This window comes from Meleagris gallopavo, chromosome 2, assembly GCF_000146605.3.
Source record: "Meleagris gallopavo isolate NT-WF06-2002-E0010 breed Aviagen turkey brand Nicholas breeding stock chromosome 2, Turkey_5.1, whole genome shotgun sequence".
NCBI lineage: Eukaryota > Metazoa > Chordata > Aves > Galliformes > Phasianidae > Meleagris > Meleagris gallopavo.
The window spans coordinates 30,720,225-30,741,257 of record NC_015012.2 but is presented as its reverse complement, the minus strand read 5'-3'; the positions used below and the strand labels follow the sequence as shown (position 1 = coordinate 30,741,257).

The 21,033-nt window shown below is 40.4% G+C and overlaps 1 protein-coding gene across 1 annotated transcript in view; it reads left to right on the top strand.

The window, feature by feature from the left end:
* The first annotated feature begins 6 nt into the window (after positions 1-6).
* Positions 7-21,033, top strand: part of LOC104909625 (cysteine-rich motor neuron 1 protein) — a 105,399-nt gene continuing 84,372 nt past the window's right edge. The window contains exons 1-2 of the mRNA XM_010706861.3: positions 7-258; positions 14,756-14,929. Coding sequence (XP_010705163.1) covers positions 120-258; positions 14,756-14,929 — 313 coding nt within the window. The 5' untranslated portion in view covers positions 7-119. The remainder of the gene's footprint in view (positions 259-14,755; positions 14,930-21,033) is intronic.

Here is a 21,033-nt window from a genome sequence, read left to right as displayed (position 1 = left end):
TGCTGCTGGGCCAGCCGGGGACGCGGGCGCTCGTCTGCCTGCCCTGCGACGAGTCCAAGTGCGAGGAGCCCAAGAGCTGCCCCGGCAGCATCGTGCTGGGTATCTGCGGCTGCTGCTTCATGTGCGCCCGGCAGCGCAACGAGAGCTGCGGGGGCGTCTACGGGCTGCACGGCGCCTGCGACCGGGGGCTGCGCTGTGTCATCCGCCCGCCGCTCAACGGCGATTCCATCACCGAGTACGAAGTGGGCGTCTGTGAAGGTGAGAGGCGGCCGGACCCTGCCCTCCGAGCGCCGCGTTCTCTCCTTCCCTTCCTTCCTTTCTTCCTTCTTTCCCTCCAGTCCCCGTCCCAAGCGCGGAGCCCCGCGCCGCCCCGCCGTGCGGCAGTGCGTAGTCGTGCCGCCGGCTCGGGACGGGACGAGCACCCCAGCCCCGCGGCGAGGGGATGCCTCGGCCGCTCCCTGCCTCTTCTGCCGGTGCCCCCAGCGCGTTTCCCCGGCGTGGCAACGCAGCGGGATCGGAGCGCTGTGTGCGGAGCTGCCCGCGTCGCTTCGCGTGCTATTGTGTTTTGCCGTGTTCTACCCGCCCCGGTCTACTGCGAGGGCGTCTTCCGAGCCGTTCCGCTTAGGAGGAGAGTATTTGAAAGTTTCACCCTTAGTTTTGGTAGCTTGCAGTAACGTCAGGCTCTTCCAATTTCGTTCTCTGTTTAGTAGCTCGCTGGCTTGTTAATAGTTTATGTCAAGTCAGCCAGCTGTTAGTAGTACCCCGCTAGAATTCCTTGATAAGAGAAGACCTGGGGACAGCTTGCCAGCCTGAGATCAGGGGAGGTCAGCACTGCACACATGATGTCTGTTCTGGATTCCTCCTTCTGAAGGAAACACAAAGGCTGATCATCTGTTGTAAAGTTTTTCCTTCCTGTTCCTGTCACTTAATATCTGCCTGCCTGTCTGCCCACACACGCTCACTGTACGATAAGGCATATCTGTGTTTTGCACATCAGGAGCGAGCCCCGTGGCAGGACAACTCGCAGCTGCTCCAGCTGTATGCCTGCTGCTTATGAAGTGATGAACTAGTGTGAAGCGCAAGCGATCTGCTCACAGCTCCTCTTCAAATGTTGAATCTATCAGGGTCTCTTAAGAGTTCTTTCATATATTATTTCCTACAAGGCTAAAGAAAAGCTTTTCAGTCTCTCTTATCTTGCTTTGTCCCTCCAGCTTGCTTTTCCCCCAGGCTGAGGGAAAACATGGCGCTGTATAGAGCTTACAAATAAGCAGTAGTTTGGAATATGTAGAAATGTATGTGAGACTTTGAGTGTGAGCTTCGACAATTCTGGAAAAGAAGAGCGGGGCTTGCTGCTCTCGACGGGTAGAGGGCAGTAGAAAGTCCAAAAAGCTATTGCAGACTGTGTCCAAAACCTGGCCTTTAAAATGATACACTGTTTTGAGAGAACTAGAGCCGATCTTTCTTAGTGAGCAGCTGACCTTGCTTCTGGCACAGGTTTTTACTTGCTGCTCCATTCATTTCGCTTAGGGGTAAAATGCGGACCACAGCAAGCCAGGGTCTCCTTTCTGTTGTTACTTGCACAGGAGCAGCTGCAGGGTTAAAAGCCCTGTTAAAGAATTAAAAACGTTTCTAAACTGCTTTGAAGACCTTTGTTGAGCCCATGAGGTTAAATATGTATGTTGCTGTAGTCTCTCCTTTCTTTTTTTTTTTTTTAGCGTGTATTGGAAAAGTTGTTTTCAAATAGGAAAGTACTTCAAAAGACCTACCTAGTTTTGAAAGGATTTTTGGTTTTACATGTTTTTAAGTAAATGCTTGGCTTGAACTGCTGTCCTTTTGGTTAAAAAATCTGAAAGCCTCCAGTCTTTAAATGTCTCAATGTTCTAGCTCCCTTACTGTATTGGAGTATGGATGTCTCTGGCAGTTTAGGAGTATTTCATTCCTCTGAAGTGATGCAATCTGTACATTGCTGTAGTTCAACTCGTAACACGTCCCATCTACTGTTGAAAATAGTATGAAGCATTTGTTGGCAAGATTGCATTTCAATTAGTGTTGTGGTTAGAAACTAGTTCCAGCTGTCCCTATAGGAATAGTTGGGGAGATAAGCTATCTATTTAATTTTCATTCTCGTAAATGAAAAGTAACTGAGCTGAACTGTCAGCCTAATAAATAGTACTGGAATACCTATTAGGGAATTGTCAGGAAACTGCCTCATTCTAAGCAACAGAAGCAAATTCATTGTTTCTTACAGCATGTATTGTATATAAGTGGTAGCAGCAAGGGGAAGAAGGGGAAAAAAAAAAAGAAAAAACAAAAAAAAACAGGACTTAATGTGCTGCCTCTGTGCTCTGAAATAAAGTTGATTAGCTCTGTGTTTTTAATTGGTGTGACTGAAACTGTTGGGCAGTTTACCAACACTCATGAAATGGGCTGGGCTTGTATACCTGATGAATCAATATCACTGAGTGATGGTTTTCATTTATCTGCTAACAGAATAAAGGCTGCTCCTTTTAATACTATGTATTGGGGGTGAAAGCCCTATGCTACCTACTCTAGTTCAGGGAGGGGGAAATGGAGGTGACTTACAGAACCGTGTGACTAGAAACTGATGTATTTACTCTCCTTCCTGTCTCTAGCTTTCTCTTTCACTGCAATTTTTTACACTGAAATGACCCCTACTGGTTACAGTTATAAGCTTTTTTTATTATTATTTTGAGTCTTGAATGGGATGCTTTGGCTTAGTTCAGGGTACCAATACAAAATGGATTGAAAAACTCGAAGCTGTAATTACACAAGGTAAAAATACTTGTCTATAAATTTGATATTAGTATTACATAAAAACATTGTAAGAACACGGCATAAGTGAGCTCTGTGACACCTGATGGAGAAGTTTCCATGGAATCTGTCACTAATGGCCGTTGTTTTTGTTAAGTCAGCACTTACTAATGAAATCTTATTAATTCTTAAGTTCTTTTCTTCACCCTTCTAAGTGCTGAGGAAAGCACTCAGTCTTCTCACCGTATTAACTGTGCAGGTCTTTGTGCAGTTCTAAGGCTCTGTGGCATTATTGTGGTGACTGTAAATGCCTTTCCTGCATTTATTATACATTCCTGTAGTTGTGTTCTTGGTAAAGAATAATTCTTAGGACAGCTTCTCCAGACATGGCTGAGTACTTCTGAAGGGTGACCTTGAGAGGCTTCGAACACCTCCAGACTCTGTTGACTTTCCAGGAGAGCTGTTGGGTTGGTTTGTTGAGGTGTCAGGAGCACAGAGCTGGCTGAAAGCCAAACCTCTCAGCATCAAAAAACTGTGAGCTCTGTGCAGGGGCTGCTCTTGTTCTCTGTGTTTGAGTGAAGACCCGGAGCCACCTCTAAATTAGACAAGAGCTCTCCAGAAACACATTGGCCTTGGCTTCTGCATTAGCCAGGCTTTGCAGAGCTCTGTCTTTCTGGACTATGGGAAAGCCTTGAGAAAAGCTCTGGTGTAGGGGTTCAGTTAGTCTGAAAGCATTTCTTGTGATGACTTTTCTTGTCTCTTTTTACACTTCCTCAATTTCTGGTGCTCTTGGATGAAGAGGCCTTGGTTGCTCTGCTAAGCTATTCTATAGCATGACAGAAGCATATGAAATAACACTGAAAATGAGCTGGAATTAGTGTGGAATAACTGTGTAATAAAAGCATGACTAGTTTTAATGATACATTTGAAATGAAGAGTTAGCAAAACTGCTAGTTTTACTGTACACTTAAGTTCCTTTAAGAATATACTTCCATATTAGACATCCTTATACAGGTTTGTTTTTTATTAAAGAATCTTCAAACTTGCTAGATAGGTTGGCCGGAACTACTGAAATGATTGCTTGTAATTTCTGTACCCCTAGGCATGTTTGCTGTTCTAAGTGCCCTCTAGCTGATTCAAGAGCACTTGCTTAATTTAACTTCTTGCATAGTATTTAGTCAACCTGAATGTCATTTGACTGACAAGTATATTTTACAATAATTACTCCATCGGTATGTTTCAAAAAATGCCTGCCTCTTCCCATCCTTTCTTCGTACTGCCCCCACAAGAATCCTTAATCTCAGTGAATAAAATTTAGGGCAGCATGCAGAAAGGACCACGTGTTTCTGTTTTAATAAACTAAACACTTTGCGGAGGTGACCTATTAAACGTCTCATGACTTGCAAAACTGCTTTCATTTGAGAATTCATTTAATCTACAGGGAACATAAACATGGAAATGGTGAATTCAGAGTTTTGCCCAAGATGTTATGTGACAGATGTTCTATACAGCCTTGCAGAATTACATTTTGGCTCTTCAGTGTATATGAATATAATTTGGAAAATGACTAATGCTGACATAGAAAGCTTGTGTGTACGGAGAAACCAATATAAACTAAGATGTGAAGATAACTTTGTATAAAGGCTATCTAGATTAAATTCCACATAAGCATACAGATGATTAAAAGGTGGTCCCTGAGGGAATTATCTAAGCAGACTAGTTTTGCCATGTTTGCAGGATGCAAGCCTTCATGTATGAAGATGAATGGAAGAAGCAGTTCACACCTTTGCCAGAGGCAATATTCATTCTCCAGCAGCTTTCACTAGTTGTGCTAGGAACTTCTGAGTCTGCAAATCGTGTTGATGCCACATAGGTAATGAGAGTGTAGATCTTACAGCCAGAAAACAAGCAGAATTGGATATAGCTGGGGAGGAAGAAGGGCACAGGCTCACAGGCATGCTGGGATTCCCACATAGTGGCGAACTTCTGAAACTGTATTCTTTGTCTAGCCTGCATTGGTACTGATACTTTCCTTGCAACAAAGTGAACGTAGAGGTTGTACTACAGCATATGCTATCTCTTCTCTTCAGGCTTTTGTTTTTGTTTAGTGTGTTTGTTTCTCCTTCCAGAAAGGCTGTTCCTCAGAGTGGCTGAGGTTGGAGGGGACCTCTGGACCTCCCTCCCCACCCAGCCCGAGTAGGGCCACTCAGGGCAGCCTGTCTAGGACCTTGTCCAAGAAGCTTCTGAAGATCTCTGTGGATAAGGGCTCCTGCTGTGTTCCAGTTGGTGTCTATTGCTTCATATCCTGTCACTGAGCACCACTGAAAAGACCCTGGCTTTGACCTCTTTGCACCCTCTCTTCAGGGATTTCTGTATATTGATGAGATCCCCTCCAACCTCCTTCAGAGGAAGATACTCCAGTCTTTTTGTTATCTAGGTGGCCATTCACTGGGCTCTCTCTCACGTGTCCATGTCTCTCTTGCAGTGGTCAGCCCAGACCTGGTCACAGCACATCAGGTGTGGTCTCACCAGTGCTGGGCAGAGAAGGTTCACCTTCCTTGACTGCTGACAACTCTTCTCCAGTGAAGCCCAGGGCACCATCACCCTTAGCAGCAGAGAGAGGCTGCTGGTCAGCTTGGTGTCTGGATAATTGCCCTGATGGTATTACATGTGCTAGCACAGAATGTGCTGCTTTGATGGTGGAAAGAGCCAATCTTATATCTATCTCTAAGTTGGTATTCAGAAAAACCTTTTTGGTGCTAACTCAAAATCCAGGGAATTTTTGTAACTTTAGCAAAATGTTCTGTAATTCTGATGATTCTGTGTTAATATCTAAGGGCAAAAGTGACAAAAGTTCTGGAATATCAGCTTTCTTCTAATAGTGCAGGTTCTTCTGAATACAGACAGCTTTATTCAGTGGCGCTGTTCCAGTATTTATCTTAGAGAAAACGTTTTCTACTGTTGTCCACTCTGCTTCTGATGAGCAGTGTCAGCAAACTGCCCGTCAGCTGCTTGTTTGTGATGGAGTTGCAACATATGGCTGTACATGCTGGCTTCTGAATTATGTGGGCACAGAGTGCAACTTGGAAATACATTGGAAATTCAACCTCCTTTGGAAAACAGAAACAAAGGCTTGGCCCTTTCCTCTGGCTTCTTCCAGATTTTAGTGTTGGTTTTTATTTTTTTTCTGTTGTTTTGTTTTTAGTTTTCTAGAGCTGAAGGAAAAATCTGCTAGGACAGCTGAAACGTTGCTGTCCATGCTCATTCTAATCAGCAGAGTACTGGCAGAGGCTCTGTCTGACAGATTAAGTCCTGGTACACTGCATAATGTTTTCAGTCAACTATTTACAAACAAGATGTGGTGCTGGTCACAAGATTAAAACAACTTATTTGCAAGTCTCTATTCCAGGTTCTTAAATGTCTAGGGGTAGGATCTTGCATCTTGAATTCTATTGTTTTAAGCCATCTTTTGGGCAGAAACTATTGGAAATATACCTAAGTCTTGTTGGAAGAACCCAAATAGTGAAACTTTACTGGCTTTATTTTGTTTGTGTGATTTTTTTTTTTTTTGTTTGTTTGTTTATTCTAGAGTAAAGGGAACCTGGAGGACTGAAATATAGTAGGCAAGAGAAAGCTTTGACTATTAAAATGGCAGGACAAGTCATGTGCTTCACTTTGCACTTCCATTTGTTTCTTTACTTTCCTCGTGGCTTCTCGTGGGGCTTCTGATAATGGAGTGGAAAGCTGGCTTGAGTAAATACTTTCTGTAATCTTTAGTGTGAAATAACTGCCTTGAGACACGTGGAGAGCTGTTGTGGTGAAAATCTTTTACTTTATTGGCAATGTAATCGCTTGAGATACAAGTTCTAGTTTGAACAGGATGAAGCAGGAGCTCAGATTTAAGACAAGCCTTATAAGTATGGTTTTTCTAACTATCTAAGTGTTATGGCATAGTTTCTCTAGCTTTAGCTAGTTTTATTAGGAACCTTATAAAGCCCTTTTGTGCTAACACACATTCCGCAGGAAGATTTGATCTTGAAGAGCAGACCCTTCTAAAAGGTGGAAAAACTGCCTTATCATAAAACTGTTAGTGTGCCTTACCACAAAACGTTCTGCCGGCTCTGGTCCCTGACTCATGATTTCATTGAAGGAATAAGTTGTGAGGTGGGAGAGGACTGCCGCCAGTACATAAGCACAAATTCACTTCAAGGCTAGCCTTTCCCTCTGCTGCTTTTCAAGGTCTGGGGCTGGGTTTCAAGCATTCTTTAGTGGTGATTAGTCATTTCTATTGTTCAGCTCCTCCAAAACATGAATTTCCTTTCCATCATTCTCTTTTCCTGTTCAAAGTGAAGCCAAAGCCTACTGGCAAGAATTATTTCCTTTTTCTTTTTTTCTTTTTTTCTTTTTTTAATTTTAGAAAATCTGTAGAATGTTTTCAGAGTCTCATACCATCTTAATGAATACCACTTATTGTAAATACTTCTGTGTGTAATAGTGCAGCGGAGTGATGGAGAATCAGAGCTTGGGTCTGGTTTGATAGAGAAGCTTTTGGCAAGTTCTTCCTTCCCAGGGGACAGAGCCTCAGGAAACAACTTCAAGTTACTTCTCTGTCACTTGAAATCCATTCTCTCCTCTTTCAAATGCAGGATTTGAAAAGACTCTATTAGATCTGATTTTAGACTTCCATTTTCAGACTGGTAATTGATGGTCTCTTTGATCTTTCTTTATATATCTTAAGAACATAACTGTCATGCTTTAGAAAGCCTGAAATAGTTGAGTAACATGCTACAGTTAAATGTAAATGATGGGAGTTGATTCAGTAAATCTCGTGTACTTAAGGATTATAGTAGATACAATGCTAATGTATTCGTCTTCAATAGTGCTACATTAGTGACTATTCCACGTGTGTGCCTTGCACTTTTGAGATGATGCAGTACCTCTGTAAAGCATAAAGGAGAATAGTATATAGTTCTGTTTTTATTATTTATTTATTTATTTTAAATCTGACATTCAGTAGATGCCCAGACAAGAAGAGAAAGCAAAGAAAATGAAAGAGAAGATTTATGGCAGGCAAAAGTAATTGAACCTTGAAAGATGGAGAGCCAGCATGAGCGAACATGGGAGAAGGAGTCTTTTAAAGGGTTTTTCCTGATATTTCTAATTGTAGCAGTTTTGAGATCTTTCGCATGTGGGGGTAATCAGTGCTGCTATATTGAGGTACTGTGTAATTCAGAAATAAGGCTCCAAGTTGGTTTTTAGTGATTACATGCTTCTGGAAACAAATGTGTTAATCTGAGCAGTGTATTCTAATTGTAAGCCCTGTATCTCTATCACACTCCCTTATTACTCATCAGATTTGTCTGATTACAGCTTCCAGTTATTAAAAAAAAAAAAGTCACTCTGTATTTGTGCACACTTATTTGTGAGTAAATCTGTATTCTGCAAACTGCTAGGATTTGGCATGGAAGAAGTCATGGAATGCTGCTTACTTGAGGCATATTTCTTGGGTTGTTTCCCAGACTGGACCTGTTGTTTAAGGACCTCTTACTCAACTTGTTACTCAAGTTGTTAATGCTTTAATCCTTTTCCCGACTTTATAAGCATGCTAAGACAGGACTTGGTAGTTCAGAAACATAGAGCTGTACTTGGATTGTTCGGAGGCTGAAAATATTTGCTTTGCAGAAAGCAAATCATTATGTGAATGATGGAAGAAAATGAAAAAAGGTTTGGAATGAATATGATCCTTCCCCTCCCATGTCTTCCTTATGTTATGAGTGCACACTTGGAAGAATTTAGAAAGCATTATGTCCAAGGTTTACTCTGGTCTGAGTAAATGCAGAACTATTTTAATGTCTGAAAACAGAGCTTGCCCAAATGAGTTGGAAAGAATGAAGAACTGTATGTAGATATAAATGATCTGAAAGAGTGACTTTTAAGCTATTGTTAGCAGACTGCTTTGAGCCTTTGAACTGCTTCTAGGCATGAGTGTGAAAGACAGTTGAATTGGCTGTACAACAGCAGTCCAGTATAAACTCAGGACTGCTAAAAAGAGTGGTCTTTTCCTTTTCTTGCTCCTACCTGACCATGCCAGCACAATGAGGTGGTGGAAATTGCAGCTAAACTCAGATCAGTCGGGATGAAAAACAACCATTTAATTTTGGGCTGCTTTTCAGCTGGACCGTTTCTAAAAGCTCAAGAATGTAAAACCTAAATAAATTTGTTTGTGTGTGTGTCCCAGAAGTGAAATAGTAGATAATACATACTGGGGTTTGAGAGGCTCTAATTGTTTTATTTGGATTTTGTCAATTTTACTTGTGACTTAAGCCAAATGGAGATGTATACAGAAATGGTTATAGATCAGTTCACTTTTTTTTTCCTCATATTATCCATGTTTCTTAGAAGTATGCATGAAAGAGCTTTTGCATGAAAAGAAAACCACAGAGGCAGTTAAAGAGAGCACACAGGAAAATGCGTGCTGCACACTGCTTGTGAGTCGTCCCAGGTTTCAGAATCATTAGCGTGTACAAACTTATTTTTTTGGAGTAGTCCACAGGACTTTGTAGGAGTGAGGATTCATGGTTCACAGATACTAGACTTTGTTCAAGATGTGGTTTTGTATCTGACCTGTAAAGGAGTGAGCATGCTGTGATGGACTGCCATGTATGTGCATCAAACAGAGCATTAAATGCTTTTACCTCAAGTAACTTATGTTTCAAATCAAAATAAGACACTGGATTTGGGCCTTCTAGTTCATGCAAGTGCTTTCATGTGATGATATGATTTATTCCAAGGAATTTTGTTCTGCCTACACTGGTGTGACTTATGAGGATTTATTCTAACTGATAAGTAGGGAATCGCTTAACAGAACCTTTAACTTCTGCTTCTGTTCTTGGAAGTACAAAATCAACTAGGGAAAGGAGTCTTATGCTTGCATAGATTTACTAAATTACAGTAAGCTTTTTTTTTTTTTTTTTACACATTTGCTACTGCATTGATGGAAACTGTTTTCTAAACTGAAATGTGTGAAAAGCAGTCTGCTAAGAGATGCTTAAGCTAACACTGGGTTTATGTTATTCCTGTATGGATGTGACTTTTTAGTATTCGCTTGCAGTAATGAAAAATACCTTGGTTCGTGAGTAATTACGTTAGATGTTGCCTGCAAGTATTTCTTGGGGATTTCTCTTCTCTTCTATCCTTTTAAAGACTATTGAGCTCATTTTTGAGGGGTGTGGTATTGATGACTTAAGTACACCTAGGACTGGGCCAGGCACTTTGTGTGTATGCTTTTCTGCTTCCTCCTGAAAATCCGTGAGAGTTGGCAGATATCAAACATCTGTAATGGAAATCAGATAATACTGTGGATAGTTCCAGGACTTCTGATGCATCTGCATCAAAATGGTCATTTGTGAGTAGGGAACTGTTCTGCTTTCCACTTCACTCATAGGTGAGTCTCTTCTCACCTGGGGCAAGCAGCTGTTGCATAACAGGGTCTCTGCTGCTTGCAGCTTCTGTTCTCTGAAAAATTGCTGAAATGCTATAGGGCAAAAAATCACAAATACCATGAACAGGATTGTTTGAAAAGCAAAAAGTGTACTGTTACTGTAATCTCTATGCCCCATCTATTTGCACTGACCTGATTTCCAGAGTCTGGTGGGAGAGAGCAGCTCAGGGAGCTGAGCATTAGAGGCCCAGCAGACATCAGTACAGGTGGCTGTGCCCTTGTGGGGGTCTGGGCTCCTGATCTACAAATGGGCAGACGATGAGATCCTGTGTTTCAGAAACAGGGAATGATTCACCAAACAATTAGAGCAATTCTTTTTCTTAAGACCATTAAACAGTCTGATTTGGATGAAGCTGTGGTACAGAATTTGGCATGCTGAATTTTAAAGCACAGCTACTGCCTCTTTTGTTCTTGTTACGTGGATTACTGCTGTGATTTGTAACATACAAATTGTCCAAGCTGTATTCCGGCTTCTCAAAAACAGGATATATTATTGTTCTCAAAATTCCCAGTGTTTTTTTTTTTTCTCTGTGCATGCCTGGCTTCATAATCATGCAAGCATCCCAAGAACTACTGCATCTGCACCTTCCTTTGAAAGAATTTCAGTAGTTTCTCTTTGTGAACTTCTGTGCTTCTTTTGACTTTTATTGATACGCTTGCTCTGTGGGATGATTGGTCAACTTAATAAATTACTTCCTGGAGTTAACAACTATTCTTCCGTGGCTATTTTTATGGAGTAAAACAGCCATGAGATTCCCATGGATGCTCTCTCCTTCATGTCTAAAATTGACTTGGTTGTTTATTCGGTGTTCTCTGTCAGAAAGGTATTCTGCTGACTTTTAACAAATAATAAGTAGCTGGATATAGAGGGAGAAACATGCTGGTGAGAATCTGCTGTGATGCTCTCTCTAGATCATCTGCAGTACTTAGCTTTAATTGTTTAGCTTAGCTTTAAACCTCTTCGCAGTTTCCAGGTATTGGTTGTGTGGAGGTGTGGGATTTTTTTGTTGTTGTTGTTTTTTGTTTATTTGTTTTTCCCCAAACAGACAGTTAACTGATATTCTGCACATCTCTCTGAGCAGAAAGTATTTACACATCAGCTTCAGCGTGTGTATTTGCTATCAATTTTTAGGCTTTGTTCAGTGTCAGACTGCTGAATGACAAAACAGTTCATGTTTGGCTGCAGTCTGCTGTGCTGAAGGGCAGCTTCTGATGCTCACTCTAAGGTGTAGCTTACAAAGTATCTGGGACTAAGAATTGCTTAACAGGAATCTATTAACCCTGCAAGTCTTCATTTCTTCTTGTCAGTGGAACTGTGTAGGGAGGGGACACGAGTCAGCTGAGGACATATGTTCCTTCTGAACAATGCATAAGTGTAGATAAGAACTAATGCTTCCCTCGCTGTCAACAGTGCCTGGGTCAGCAGGTTTGGCTGATGGCATGGCTACTGCTCAGTGCCTGGTCCAAAAGCAGCTGCTGCACTCTGGAGTCAGCTGAGTGCCCAGCCTGTTCAGCACACCTACTTGTTTGACTGTGGTACCCAAACATGTCTGGATCTCTGCTTTCCACATGCTCCCAGGGTCGGATCTGGAGTGATGTGTTCTGAACAGAAACATGGCAGCAAAACCATGTGTGTCACTGCACGTGTTGCCATGCAGGTTGTTCACTTAGACAATGCCATGTTTGCCCCTTCTCTCATTAAAATAGAGGAGTGTCTGCAGGGATTCTCTTGTCAGTATGGGTAGGTTATTTTGTCATTTACTTCTCCAAAATAACTCTGTTTCAGCATGAAAAGTTCTAAATCTTGCAAGCAGGGGATGTTTGTAAACTGTATACTTCAATCCCTGTCTTATTTTTAAACAAACCTGAGCAACAGCAATGCTTTGTAGCTGGAAGATGTTTCGGCTTTTTTAAAGTGTTTCTTAGCAGGATCTCTGTTGAAAACTTGTTTGTTGATAGTATATAAATCTGGGGTGAACTACTAGAAACTGCAAGGTGAAAGCTGCTGTTAAATGTAGATTGATGTAGAGTTTGAAAATAGTTTTAGAATCATTGAATCTTTAGAGTTGGAAGAGACCTCTGAAGGTCATTTAGTCCAACTCCCATGCAATGAACAAGGCACCACAGACTGCCCAGGGCCTGATCCAGCCTTGCTTTGAAAGTCTTCAGGGATGGGGCATCAACCATGTCTCTGGTCAGCCTCTTCCAGCGCCTTACCATCCTCACTGTAAAAGAGTTTTTGTTTTTGTTTTTTTTTCTCCCATATATCTAACCTAAATCTACCCTCTTTGAGCTTGAAACCATTTCCCCTTTTTCTGTCACCACAGATCCTGCTACCGAGTGTCCCCTTCTTTTCTGTAGTTTCCCTTTAGATATTGAAAGGCTGCTCTCAGGTCACACTGGGGCCTTCTCTTCTCTTAGGCTGAACAGCACCAGCTCTCTCAGCCTGTCCTTGTAGGAGAAGTTGTTCCATCCCATGGATCATTTTTGTGGCCCTTCTCTGGACATGCTCGAACAGCTCTATGTCTCTCCTTTACTGAGGACTCCGTATCTGGATGCGGTAATCCAGGTGAGCCCTCACCGGTGCATAGTAGAGTGGGAGGAACCCCTCTTGGAATCTGCTGGACAAACTTCTTTTGATGCAGCCCAGGATACAGTTGATTTTCTGGGCTGTGAGGGCATGTTGCTGGCTCATGTCCAGCTTCCCATCCACCAGTACTCCCAGGTCTTTTTTGGTAGGGCTGTGCTCAATCCTCTCATCCCCCAGCTTCTATTGGTAGTGAGGGTTGCATCCACCCACATGCAAGACCTTGCATTTGGACTTGTTGAATCCCATGAGGTTCACCTGGGTCCACTGCTCAAGCCTGCCTAGCTCCCTCTGGATGGCATCCTGTCTTGTATGTTGACTGCGCTCCACAGTTTGGTGTCATTAGCAAGCCTGCTGAGTGTGTCGTTGATGAAGATATGAAGCAGTATCAGTCCCACCATTGACACCTGGGGGTCACCATTCAATGTCTGGATGGAGATTGGTGAGTCATTAACTACCACTCTCTGGACTTTGTCCTGGAGCCAGTTCTTTGTCCATTGAACAGTCTTTCCATCAAATCCATGTCTTTCCAATTTGGAGAGAAGGATGTTGTGGGATACTGTGTCAAAGGCCTTACTGAAGTTGAGATAAATGGCATTAGTGGATCTTTCCTTTTCCATTGTTGCAGTGACACCATCATAGAAGGCCACATGGTTGATCAAGCAGGATTTGTCTTTGGTGAAGCCATGCTGGTTCTCCTATATCAGCTCCCTGCCTTCCATATGCCTTAATGTAGCTTTTAGGAGGACTTGCTCCTTGATCTTCCCTAACACAGAGGTGAGACTGATAGGCTAGTATTTCCTGAGATCGTCCTTTTTAAAAATGGGTGTGATGTTACCTTTTTTCCAGTTACCAGGGACTTCATCTGATTGCCATGACTTTTCAAATATCATTGAGAGTGTCTTGGCAACTACATTAGCTAATCCCCTCAGGACTGTGGGATGCATCTAGAAGTCAGCAGAGAATTTTTATAACTATTTTATAGTACTTGATTTGGTAGACTGGACAGGTCGGAAAATGATCTAGCATGCAACAGCTAAAAATATTTCATGCCTGGAAGTATATGTCTTGCTTAAGTTTTTTAGTCTGTTGGATGTTGCTGTATTTACCGTTGATCCAAGGAGCTGAGATTTTGTGGAACCTGCAGTCACAGCAGAATTGTGGATAGACTGAACTCCATTTTGGAGAAGGGAAAATAGTCTCACTGCATGTAACCAGGGAAGTAATGAACAATTGTACAGTAGAAGCATGAGAATTAACAGATACATCGGACTCATTAGAAAGAGCAAAGAGATGCACTCCCCTTTCACTTGACAGCAAGGAGCAGAATGTGCTTGAACATTCTCCTGGAATGATAATGGTTGTTCAGGGGTCCTGGGAAACTCGCTTTTGGTCATATTACAAAATCAAAGGCCTGACATCTTGTAATATTTTTGAAATAAGAAGTCATCTCTATGGAGTGAATTCTGTATGATGTATTTTTAAAACGTGTTTAATTATGCTCTCTTTCTAACTTAGTATTGCCTTTTCTAACAGCTGAAGGTTCTCTCCAACATTCTCACTTCCATGATAAATATAACTTCAAGTATCTGTAGAAGTTATTTTATTTACAATAGCACTCATTTGTACTACAGCTATGCTTTTCCCCGAGATGTGACAGTTTTTCATGCAGATTGAAGTAAACAATGCCAGTAACTGGGGCAAAATAGGCAGTAGAACAGCTGTGAAGCACAATATTTGGCAAATCTTATCGTTTAGATTAATCCATTCTTTTGGAGTCTTATCTTGTTTAGCTCAATATTAAATTTGAAATAAATTGCACCTGACTCCAAAGCAACTGAATTTATATACTGTAACTGAAATCAATAGTAAGTTTCTCTGCTTGTTTATTTTAGATGAGAACTGGGATGATGACCAGCTCCTTGGATTTGAGCCATGCAATGAAAACCTTATAACAGGTTGTAACATAATCAACGGGAAATGCGAATGTGACACTATTCGGACCTGTAATAATCCATTTGAATTTCCAAGTCGGGATACTTGCCTGTCAGCCTTGAAAAGGATTGAAGGTAAGGAGTCATCATCAGTAATTCTGAGTTAATCGTTTCACGTGTTTGATTGAAAGCTGGAATCAGGTTAATATTCTTTTTTTAGGATGACTTTGGTAGTTTCAGATAGCTGTGGCCTTCTATTTTTCAGAAGGCAATTATTTGCTTTTCAGAAGGAGACAACTTAGTAATCTTGGCCTTCCAAATGCTTAAATTTAAGAATGAAGAAACTAATGATTTGTGCTTTGTGTGTCATGACGGTTTCAATCTTAAAACCTGTGAACATTCTGTACATGAGTGTATGGTTTGTGGTAGCTACCTTTCTGGATTTTTGGCTGTTAGGCAGTGTGCAAAAACTTTTTAGAAGAATTGATGAGTGCTGGAGATCTTAATAGCAAAGGTGTAAAACAAGAAGTAGAAGTTGTTGATTACAGTTGCATTTTTGTGTATGCATTAATTGCTATTTTCTTTAGAATTACGTAATGTAGCATTACTTTATTGCTAGTACTCCTCTGTTTTGTGTTCCTTTCAAGTTGTATTAGGTTGCGCGTGTTAATGCTGCTGTACACGTACATGATGTGTGATTGTTGTTGAACTGAAAGCGAGATGGTTCAGACATGTCCAGTTGTAATACAGTTCACGTGATGTATTTTTAGGACTGTTTTATCCAAGGCTTGATCTCAGGTCCTTTCTGTAATGCTGTAATTATTATCTATTTCCCAGTGTGTCTGGGAACATGCAAAAGCTGATTGGTGGTATGAACCTGCTTAGTGAGTCTGTTTTAAAGTGAAGCTTAACATCACATGCAAAAGTGTATTTATAAGGATAATAGTCATATTTAAAGATGCTATCTTTTGAGTTAAGGCAATGTGATCTGATGTCATTGCTTTCCTTATGTGACAAGATGATCTTGTAACAAAAACATAGCAGGCAGAAACATATTCATTATCATCATTTGTGCTGTTGATCCCTGAAGGGGTACAAATGCTTTTGTTTGTTTGGTTAGTGGCTTTTTGTTTGTTTTTGTAGAGAAATAGGAGAAGCACAAGTAGTGTAGGCCTTCTATCCTTGCTGAAGTAGTGGGCAGTAGCATATGTGTTCCTAAGTAATCTTACTGGCTGGTTTCTTTTTTACTTGTCAATGTGTGATTAATTTTGTAGTAGTTCATCAGAACCTCTTCTAGCATAACTCATTGTGCGTTTAACTGGCTAAGAGAATCTGTTGGAGATGTCTTTTTGCAGAGTGTGAAGAAATTGATTTATTTTGTAAATTGGCATAGAAAAAGCAGGTTGATTCTTTGAGTAGCTTGCTCTCAGAAACCTCTTGTTTTAGCCAATTTCCCATTTCTAAAAAGAATGCTGGACTTGGCAAGTGTGCTGCAGTACCACCAAAACACCAAAAATTTTGCAGATATAACTTGAGTGTTGTAATGGTTCAGCTTTTGCATAAGAAGGTGAATTTGCATTTACTTCCTCACTGTCAAACCCCTATCATTGGGAATTGCTTGAAGTTAAAGCCATCTGTATTCCCCCGTAGATGGGAAGAAATCATCATTCAGCAAGTATTAGTAATAGGACAGTAAAATAAAGGCAATTCCAATGAATATATTTGTGTTGAAATAATACTTCGCTTCTCACAAAAATACATTTGGCAGATACAAATGTTAGTGCTACAGCAAGCTGTCTCAGAAGTGGCTAAAATAAAAAGGCAGACTACTGATTTTAACTTGCTTTTCACAGTTCAGATTCTTTTCATTTTCTTTGATAAATTTCCAGTGGATTTCAATTAAGTTAATTCCTATAATGTCAAAACGTACTGCTCCAAGCATGGAAGCTTGCTTTTTTTAACTACCATTTTAAATAATATTTTCACTCAAACTTAACATAATTTGGACAGGAAGAAGATCTTTTCCTACGCATTGACACTAACTTATATACTTTGTGGTTTTTTTCCTTCAAAGTATAGCATTAATTTGTCTGCATACGATAGTCATAATCAGTCAAATCTGCCTACTGTGCTCCGCGCTGTTAATGTGTTATCCTTTTTCCCTAAATATGTGCAACAAGGAGATACTACGTAGTGTTCATGGGAGTAGAGTTCTTAAGCTACAATTAAAGATTGAATGCTTACTGCTTATGGATGTTTTTTCTTTAAATGCGTTACTTATTTCTTATTTCGGTGATTAAATGAATGCTTTGTCTTGTTTGTAAGCTAATGGAAAGGAAGAATAACTCTTTTAACTCGCTTGTACTTACCACATGCATTTTTGGTAAGCAAGGCAAGTCTATTGAATGAAATGGGGTAGACATCTTGATGTGTCAGAGTGTTTGCTGTCTGCGTATTCCAAGCTTTCAAAGTTCATGGTCTAATAGTTGAATTCAGCCATTTGGAAAGTCAACCTGAAGCATGGTTTAGGTTGTGTGCAAACCTGAGAGCTCTGAGCATGTTAAAATTGAGAAACCTCAGTTCCTTCAAGGCAAGCTGAGCCTTAAACTGTAGGATAATGTAAAAATGAATGGTTCATAAGATCTGTTATGTATGTCCAACTAAGATTTTCTTGAAGTTTAAAGCACTAATGTATACTTCTGTATTTTGGCTTGTCTGCTGAAGATAATAACAGGAAGAAATGAAACTGGTCATTCAGGTGTTGAAATACCGTGATTAACAATCTGCCACAAAAAAAATGGGACTAAGTATTTGAAGTCTAACTTTCTTCTCTTCACCATACCTCCTACAGACCATTAAAGATAGTGTGATTTAAAAACTCACAAGTCAAGTACTTGAATGATGGATATACCATAATCACAGTTCCTGAAGAAAGCTCACGGAAGAAAAGTGCTAAAAGTAGAAACTAGCTGCTTCCATTTTCTTTCTGCTCTGTTGAGGATAGTTACTTGGCAATTAAGAATGGTTTGTGTTGCACATCCCATCTAGACAAACTCTGGTTCAAGTAACTGCATTAATTTAGTCTTAACTGTGCAATTTAAATCTTGGACTGTATTAACTTGTTTAATAGAGGTCCTTTCTTTCAACTTCCTGAACAGCTGATGTAAGGGCATCACAGAGGCCAGTGGTGTGCAGTGTGATTTGCATGTTCTTACTGAAATTAGTTGTATGACTTTTTTCCTTTTTTTTTTTTCCTTTATTTTATTTTTGCATTAATATGTTATTTTTTGGAAGAAAAAATGGAGGGTGAAGTTAGGCTGTTCCAATGGCACTACATGTACATGGATCCATGCACAGGAGATACTGAGGCCAATGCACCATTAGTTGTAGTTGCCAGTTCTGTCAACCTGTACAGTTAATCAAAAGGCAACATTGCCTGTATATATTGAATCTATTTCATAAATATTGTCAGTCAACTAACAAACAATGAGCCAAAATCAGGAGTCCCATTTCCAGATATGAAAAGTCATGTGCTAGAGGTCAGGACTTTGCCAAGTACTTTGATTTCCTGTCTTTTGTATTTGCATTCTTCCATTCAAGTGTTCCTCTTGTCATTTTATTTTATTATTATTTTTAAGCTAGTTTGTCTTAAGCTTTTTAGCTAGTATGGTCTTCCCTTCTGGGCTTACTGTCAGTTGTATCTTGAATATTCAACTAACTCAAAGTTTTTTCACTTGCTTCACGTAAGATCTTTTTTCTCCTTCCAGTTTGTCTTTGTCTGCCTTCCTCGTTTTTTCTTCTGCCTTCACCTTGCCATGCCTTCTCTTTTCTTTTTCCTTGCCTACCTACTTCATCTGGCTTACTCCCCAGTTCACTCAAGGTTGTCGTGCTTGACTGATGTGATTTATGCATCTGTCCTTCCTTCCCTAAGTCAGGCTGCATGGGCTTCAACCTCATGTTGCTTAACGTTAATGACAGGGTCAGAAAGTGATGTTCTTTATTCTGCGTCCCTAGGACTTGCTCTGTCCTGCACTGAAGGAGCATTTCCCAAGTATATGTATGTAACTTTAGTAGGGGCGATGATGTTCAGATGCAAGAACATCCTGAGAGGATACTCTAGGTTCTCAATAATACAGGTACTGAAGAAAGGTGTCCCCGCTCTGTGCCTTTGTTTTTCTGAAAAACAGTAGCATTGAATATATCTGAAAGAACTGGTTTTGTAGTTGAACTTGGTAGATAATTTCTAGCTGATCTTAGTGTAGGCATACTGCAACTGTTCAAAGATTTGATACTTTCTCTTCAAGTAACATGTAACAGAAAGTGCATTTGTGCCACAGAGGTCTCCCAACCTTGTTTCAGGCTTAAAGTGCCTCCTTTTCTGTATGGACAGCCAGCGACCTTCCATATGAAAGGCTTGATAGAAGTCATGAACCATTCTATTGTGAGGAGGTCGACATATTTTGAGCTAGAAAGGAACTGTCTGGGAAAGCTATCACATAACTAAATAATAGTAGATCCACGTTGCATCGTGTTTTTCCTTGCTTTATTATTTTTAGGGCTTTTTTTCCTGATGGTTATTTTCTTGACTAGTGCCTGTTCTGATGTGGTTCAGGAAATCCTGTGTTCTTGGGTGTACAAGGCTTGTTTCTATTCAAGAGATTGCTAATGATGGCAGTTCAATTGAACTAGGACCACTGAGGTGGACTGTGGATAATATGGCTTGAGAATGGAAAGTACTGAGATGCCATCTGTCTGCTGAGTCACAGGCAGAAGTCTAATAAATTGCATGTACATGTACTTGCAGCCGCAATCTGCTAAAATTTAAATGTAGGCAGTAGTGCAGAAGAATCAGATCTTTAGATTTTATGTGAGAGACTGGAGATTGTGGGTGAAGAGTGAAAGAGGAGGTAATTTTATTCTTCAGGATTGCAGGGTATCTGTATGTGTTGCAGCATTGAAAGCTTGCTGTTTAGCGCCAGTGAAATAATCTTGAAACTTTTTCTTAAACCTTGAAGAGCCACTGGAAAGTCATTACCTGGAGTGATCTGGTCTCAGTAATTTCTAAGACTGTCTCAGTTCTGAGACTTGTTTTTCTTTCTCTATGCCAGGCTCTGGCAGGAATTTAAATAGTCTAGGAAAGCTATAAAGAACAGAAACCTGAGGATATTCTTGAGTCTGTTCCTGTTCTCCCACAAGCAGTTCAGGATCTGCATTCTTGTGAGCTAGCCATGGAAAGGGAGCATGCCTTGCTGCTTTCCCTCATCAAGGGAGATGGTGGCAATTCTTGCTCTCTAAAAAATGTTTGCTTCTGAAGTAGTTATTTCCCCCTCCTCTAGGAAGTGTAGGGGGCCAAAAGTCATGGATCAAAGTCATGTAGTCTTGCAATGATGCTCTAGACTCAGATCTTTCACCTGGGTTTACTGAAGATGTCAGTCTGCCCATTACCTCAAAGATGAGAAACTTCCTGATGCTAGCCTGCTTATTCAAAATTGTTTGGCAGCAGTGATTGTGTCATGGTAGTACCTAGATTTATCCAAAGACAGAGGTACTCTTGAGTTCTAGAGAGCATAAATGCCATTTGTGTTAGCAAAGGTAGTGATTTTTTTTTTATTATTTTTTTTTTCAGTTATGTCAGTGTTAACTTGAACTTTGAGAGCAGAAAAAAATCATATGTTTTTGCACTATTGGTAGAGTATGAAGTGAGAAATTTTTACGTGAAAAAGTTAAACCCAATCTTTTTACAAACTATATGGCGGATAAAACTTGTGTGGTCTTCTGAAGGAAAATGTGATTAATATTTTCAGTAAAAGAATACCTTCTCTTGCATCTCTGCATGTAAAATCTTCTGTTATTACTGAAACTCTTATTTTAAAAGTTTCTTCTCAGTTACTTGGCTCAGTGCCTTCCCAAGGCATTCTCTGCTGTCCTTCGTAGGTGAAAGGAGAAAGCTTTTAAGTTGCTGGTATCTTTTTTTTAAGCAACATACTCCTTGCATTTCATTATTTTTTGCATGTAACTGAATAACTTTATACCGGCAAATGTTGCAATACCTGTCAGACCAGTCTTGAAATAACAAATATGAGAAGGTAATTTTATCCTAAATGCTTGTTTGGTTCTTAAGTGTGATTTTGTGTTAAACTTCGCTTTTGTGGTCTTCATAGCTGGTGGTTACCTTTAAAAAACAGAATAGAGTAAATCCAGCTTTTTTGCTGAACTACTAGGCACGGAGGGGAGTGAAA